We start from the raw sequence: 6,350 nt of genomic DNA on the forward strand, positions 1-6,350 counted from the left end.
TGAGAGCAAAACATCTTGGTTCATCTGGTGCAAAAACACAGCTTGGAAAAATACAGCAATGTTTAACTCCACGTTAAAGGCAATGGGCAGCTAACCTAAATATCAAATGCAATGTCATGTTAAAGGCAATAGGCAGCTAACCTAAATATCCAATGCAATGTCTAGTGTCATGTCAAAGCCAATAGGCATCTAAGCTGAATACAAAATGCAATGTCTTATATCATGTCAAAGCCCATAGGCAGCTGAGCTGAATATAAAATGCAATGTATAATATCATGTCAAAGCCAATAGGCAGCGGAGCTGAATATCATGTCAAAGCCAATAGGCAGTTAAGCTGAATACAAAATGCAATATATAATATCATGTCAAAGCCCATAGGCAGAATATCTAATAGCATGTCAAAGTCAATAGGCAGCTAAATTGAATACATCATGTCAAAGTCAATAGGAATGCAATGTCAAAGCCAATAGGCGGCTAGACTGGATACAGCATGTCAAAGCCAATAGGCAGAATACAGAATGTAATGGCTAATGCAATGTCAAAGCCCATAGGCGGCTGAACTGAATACAGAAAGTAATGGCTAATGCCATGTCAAAGCCTATAGGCACAATACAGAATGTAATGACTAATGCAATGTCAAAGCCCATAGACGGCTAAACTGAATACAGAAAGTAATGGCTAATGCCATGTCAAAGCCAATAGGCGGCTCAACTGAACAAAACATACCATGTGCTACTGGTGAACATTGAGCAACTAATATGCGCAGTGGTGAAACACAAAGTCATTGGTCAAAACAAACTTTATCAAATGGCAGGACATTCCGCCCTTTGACCAATGAATTTTTGTTTCACATATCTCATATTTCAAACAAACAAAAAAAACATCAGCACAAAAAAAACAACATTATGATCAAATCAAATTTCAATGATCAAAGCAATCCCTGTAAAGCAATAGAAGTGAATTAACACATTGATTTCATAACCTTTCACATCAGATACATCTACATAGAAAAGACTGGGCAGTTTTTTTTTCTGAATGAGTCTCTAATTCAACAGTGTTAGCAATTTGATGTGGCATGAGTTCTACTCATGTAAAGGTGCACGGTCCACCTGAAAGGTTTTCTGGAAGGTAAGCAAAAGTCAGAGTTCCAAACGAGAGGCAAAAAAAAAAAAAACACAGCAAACAAGTTGAACTTGAACTGAAGGCGCAGTTTGCGCAAAATGGATCCATGGTGCTGGCACTTTACTCAGCCAGGTTCAGGTTGGGGATTCGGTCCCTTCCCCGACCCCACACGCACACACCGGAAGGGGGACCACACAGCGCACTCAGGGACAGTGGCGAAACGTGGTCGGATCTGCAAAAGAAACAAGTATGACTTTTCTTGCAAATAACATTTTTCATTTAAACTGCACCCTTCCTCTTTCTTTCCCTGTTTTATAATCAGCAGGACGTTTTTGGGGCCCTTTGTTATATTCTCTGCAGGTTCTGAAGGGTCACTTAGGGCGTCAGCCCACACATCAGCACTGAGGTTTTTATCTGCTGCACCACAGCTTCCCTTTTCTTGCACTGTCAGAAGGGCTGGGGCAGACTCCTTCTTTACCAAACCTCCATTCACTGCATTTTTGCCAAGTTGGGCCATTCTGTCTCCAATTTGTATGAATGAATCAGATTCTTTTCTAGGTATCAGCATAATTTCGATTTTTCCTTGGTAATTTGCAGCAATCACTCTCCCTAAAACCTGATCAATTTGCCATTTCTGTTCTGGCAACTTTCCTCTCCCCAACTGCTCTGTGACTGCTTGCATGACAGATTGCTTTTGTGCGTGCTGCACAGTTTTTATCAAATCTAGGGGAATGTGCATCTCTCTCATCTCTGCCCACCTGTAAGTGGCCTTTTCACATTTCTGGGGCACCCACATAGCCATCCCCACTAAGGCAGAATTCTGGGTGAACACTTCTCTCTCTGCATTTTTCTCATTAACATCTGCAAGGTAATTGAACCAGTTAGGTACAAGCCATGTGGCTAAAACATTATCAAAGAACCAAAAATCAGCGTAAAAATGACACATCTCACGTAGCTCTTGCTTTAAAATCTGACACACATTATACAACTCTGTTCCTTCTACGGTGCCAGAAAACAACATTTCAGTCAATGAATCATCAGTAAAACAAACATGCTTTTTATCTTCAGTAGACACGAATTCAAATGGTGCACACAATTTCATTGGTAACTCTTTTATCTGTGGTACTCTAGCCCTGTCTTGCAAGTACCAGATCCATTGTATGATTCTAGCTAGGGGCAGTATTTTCTTCCCTTGTTCTTGAGTTACATGTACATCAGTTTTTCCTTCTTGCACTGCGCAGAAACCTAAAGTCTGCATTATTTCATTTGCCAAATCACAAGCGCGCAGCTGCATATTATTTTTCACAGTGACCATGTACAAAAGTGTTAGGATTTCTCTCAAATGAGGGCTATTCTTTTTCCAAAAATCAAACAAGCTAATGAAACTCGGGGTGTCTTGCTCTAAAATCTTTCGTTTTACTTGTGCATTTTGCAACGGTAACTCGTAAATCACATTCTGGTCTCTCTCCTCCGTGTTATCAGTTAAGGAATGCATTTTGGCTGCCAAAAACCCTGGCTCACACGGAAACTCAGTGCAGCTCGGAGCTCTCTTAACCCCCTCATTACTGGAATGGGACAAGAAAGATTCTTCATTTTTATAACTTTCAGTCGGGCTAATTTGCTCACGTAAATTCCTATTTTCATGTTCCAACTTCCTACATTTCTCCTGCATTTCTCTGTAAGCAGATAAAGGTATCCAGACCTTTCTGTCATCATTACTTCCAAAACACACGTTTTCTACATATATACAACGGGAATTATTTCTCAAAACATTATCAGGCCTTTTAGCTACACATGCATTTTCTTCTGTAATTCCCCAAACAGAAAACAATTCACAGTTTTTCTTAGCACCATCAGGCAGTTCATCAACACATGTATTCTCAGACATGGTCTGCCGTGCTACTGTGATTCTCCAAACAGAAAACAATTTCTGTAATTCTCCAAACAACAAAAAAACAATTACACTTTCTAAAGTGTGCACTTAGAAATCTACTAACTCGTCAAACCCCTTCTTAATCACCTCTTAATGACCGACCCCACGACTCCAGGTACCAATTGTAGTGCTTTCCTCTTATTTAGTCTCTAAGCACTAACATAACACAACAGAAATGCACTTCTGAGGTCAAAGAAGACTTTTATTGTTATTTTATTCTTCCCCAACCACAATGTTTATGAATGAATGACGAATTAGTAGCTTTCAAGTCCGCGTTAATCAAACAAAATATATCAGTTTGCAATATACACAGCAGGTTATATTTATAAGATATTGAATGCAAAGCAAAACAAATACTTCACCGTGTGGGAACTATTTACAGCTTCATCTTTCTAAGGTCTGCAAGCTGAGGACCCCTGTCAGCCGCGAGAAAGAGAGATTCATCTACCCACACGGGATTGCTGGCAGCCTGCGCCAAGCTCCAGCACGAGGTCCGGCAGATTCGAATCTGACTCTCTGCAGCCTGTTACATTCGTTACAAAGGTGTGCCCCCTCCTCTCAGACCTGGGAAACTGAGCAAGCCCTTTGGAGACTGGCCAGGTCTCCAAGACTACTCCTGTTCCCAAGCTCAAGGGAAGAGAAACAACGCCCATGTACTCTCTCTTATCAGGTCTAGTCTACTGTGAGAGCAAAACATCTTGGTTCATCTGGTGCAAAAACACAGCTTGGAAAAATACAGCAATGTCTAACTCCACGTTAAAGGCAATGGGCAGCTAACCTAAATATCAAATGCAATGTCATGTTAAAGGCAATAGGCAGCTAACCTAAATATCAAATGCAATGTCTAGTGTCATGTCAAAGCCAATAGGCATCTAAGCTGAATACAAAATGCAATGTCTTATATCATGTCAAAGCCCATAGGCAGCTGAGCTGAATATAAAATGCAATGTATAATATCATGTCAAAGCCAATAGGCAGCGGAGCTGAATATCATGTCAAAGCCAATAGGCAGTTAAGCTGAATACAAAATGCAATATATAATATCATGTCAAAGCCCATAGGCAGAATATCTAATAGCATGTCAAAGTCAATAGGCAGCTAAATTGAATACATCATGTCAAAGTCAATAGGAATGCAATGTCAAAGCCAATAGGCGGCTAGACTGGATACAGCATGTCAAAGCCAATAGGCAGAATACAGAATGTAATGGCTAATGCAATGTCAAAGCCCATAGGCGGCTAAACTGAATACAGAAAGTAATGGCTAATGCCATGTCAAAGCCTATAGGCACAATACAGAATGTAATGACTAATGCAATGTCAAAGCCCATAGACGGCTAAACTGAATACAGAAAGTAATGGCTAATGCCATGTCAAAGCCAATAGGCGGCTCAACTGAACAAAACATACCATGTGCTACTGGTGAACATTGAGCAACTAATATGCGCAGTGGTGAAACACAAAGTCATTGGTCAAAACAAACTTTATCAAATGGCAGGACAAGGGGGCCTTAAGCTTTGTCTAGCATAGATGAGGAAGAAGCCTTTATTTAATCCTGTCTGGTTAAAAAAGACGGGCCTACTGAATTATCCTTGAGAAACCTCAAGGCTTTTAGCTGCTTATACATTCAGTTGCGATGGTAAGTATTTTTGTAGCACACCTGAAATGTATGTTCTTGATTCACAAAGCCCTATGTATATTAGATTAACCATTTGCATGAAAGCATGTGAGATTTTGGGCTAGCTAAGTCTTTGTAGATAATCAGTACAATGTACTTACATACCACCAAGTGTTGCATGAGTGATACTGCATGATAGGATCAAAGCATGAAGAGACTATACTATACACTTAACAAGCACGTCATAGGGTTAGGAAACACACAGAAAGGTATTTGTTTTACATGTACTGCTTAGTGAGTTTTGATTTATAATGTCACAGGTCAAGATAATTATATAGATTGAAGATTGAGGGTTGTCGCATTCCTGAGGAAGACGCAATGCCGAAACACACACAGAAAACTTATAATAAAGTTTAATTAGAGCAACACCAACATGTAATTGAAAATAAAATCGAACTTGAGCCACACCAATGTTAGATTGATCTTATTTTAAATACAAATGCAATGGATTTGGAGCCTCAACACCCTTCTGGTGAGAAACTGTATTGTAATATATATATACTGTATATATATATATATATATATATATATATATATATATATATATATATATATATATATATATATATATATATATATATATATATATATAATTTTTTAGAAGATTTTTGTGAAGGGCTTTTACTTCATCAATACTTTGACGTTGCAAACAAGGGAAGGTGGCTGTGAGATTATATCTTTGGATAGATGTGATCATGATGTTGTTCTTAAAGAATGATGGATTGTAAATGACCTGTGATTCAGCAATTAAACTGTTAAATAAATGATATATGATCATCTTTGTAGCCGTACATGCATTTTTTATACATGAAGACTGTTGGGTGTATATTAATTAGAAGTGGTGGCCTGGGGGTTTCTTTGCAATTTTTTCATGTAACTCTCCAGGTTGGCCATCTCGAACTCCATTGCTGCAAGTATGGTTTCAGATCGTCCAGTAGTAGGAATGAGGGTAGATTTGGAAAAACAAAAAGCCAATCAGGCTTAGATTACTTAGATTGGATTACTTATGTGGGATGAAACTGCACACCGCTGCCATCAGTGTAAGAAACTGGGTTATTAGTTGAGGGGTGAAACCTTTCTCAAGCAGCAACGACAATTCTTCTCAGGGTGAGGTCACAAGCAAACCCTAAATTAATGTTTACTCAACACTCTAGTAGCTTGACACAGAGTAGTCAGGCCTAACTCAAAGGCAATGTGTAAAGTATTTATTCAGCAGTACACAAAGAGCCCACAACAGAGTTAAGAAAATAGAGTAATTTTTAATAAATAAAATTAGATCAAAATGACAATCAAACCAATTAGTAGAACCTAAGATATTACAATTTCAAGATTTTAAGGAAAATAGCAACAAAAGGCGTAAAGCACCGACCAAGGATATCTGATTGTACCGGCCCAGGACAAAGTCAAACGTTCTGGTCAACTGCAATGGACAGCGGGCCAACTAAAGGGACCCAGGTAGGCCCGCTGAACAAAGTACCTTAATTTCTGGTTTGTGGAGCATTGCAAGGATCTCCGTTGAAGATGTGTGGTGCAGCCGAAGAGATGCAACGGTTCCAGATGCAGCAAGGCTGCAGTGCCATGTAAAGTCCAGAGTCAAGAATGAGTTGTGCAATTGGTG

General features: G+C 39.2%; 1 protein-coding gene across 1 annotated transcript; it reads right to left on the minus strand.

The window, feature by feature from the left end:
* Positions 1-1,056: 1,056 nt before the first annotated feature.
* Positions 1,057-3,410, minus strand: LOC138287917 (uncharacterized). Its single transcript, XM_069228930.1, has 2 exons — positions 1,881-3,410; positions 1,057-1,354 (listed from the first exon to the last, which is right to left on the minus strand). Exons 1-2 carry the CDS (start codon positions 3,008-3,010, stop codon positions 1,243-1,245), a joined length of 1,242 nt encoding a protein of 413 aa, XP_069085031.1. The 5' UTR covers positions 3,011-3,410; the 3' UTR covers positions 1,057-1,242.
* Positions 3,411-6,350: the final 2,940 nt, after the last annotated feature.

This window comes from Pleurodeles waltl, chromosome 4_1, assembly GCF_031143425.1.
Source record: "Pleurodeles waltl isolate 20211129_DDA chromosome 4_1, aPleWal1.hap1.20221129, whole genome shotgun sequence".
NCBI classification, from domain to species: domain Eukaryota; kingdom Metazoa; phylum Chordata; class Amphibia; order Caudata; family Salamandridae; genus Pleurodeles; species Pleurodeles waltl.

Coding starts and splice junctions, on each gene's coding strand:
- LOC138287917 (XM_069228930.1), bottom strand. CDS start 3,010: ATGTCTGAGAATACATGTGTTGATGAACTGCCTGATGGTGCTAAGAAA. Junction 1,355..1,880: donor TGTGAAAAGGCCACTTACAG/GTGGGCAGAGAT, acceptor TTTCTTTTGCAG/ATCCGACCACGTTTCGCCAC.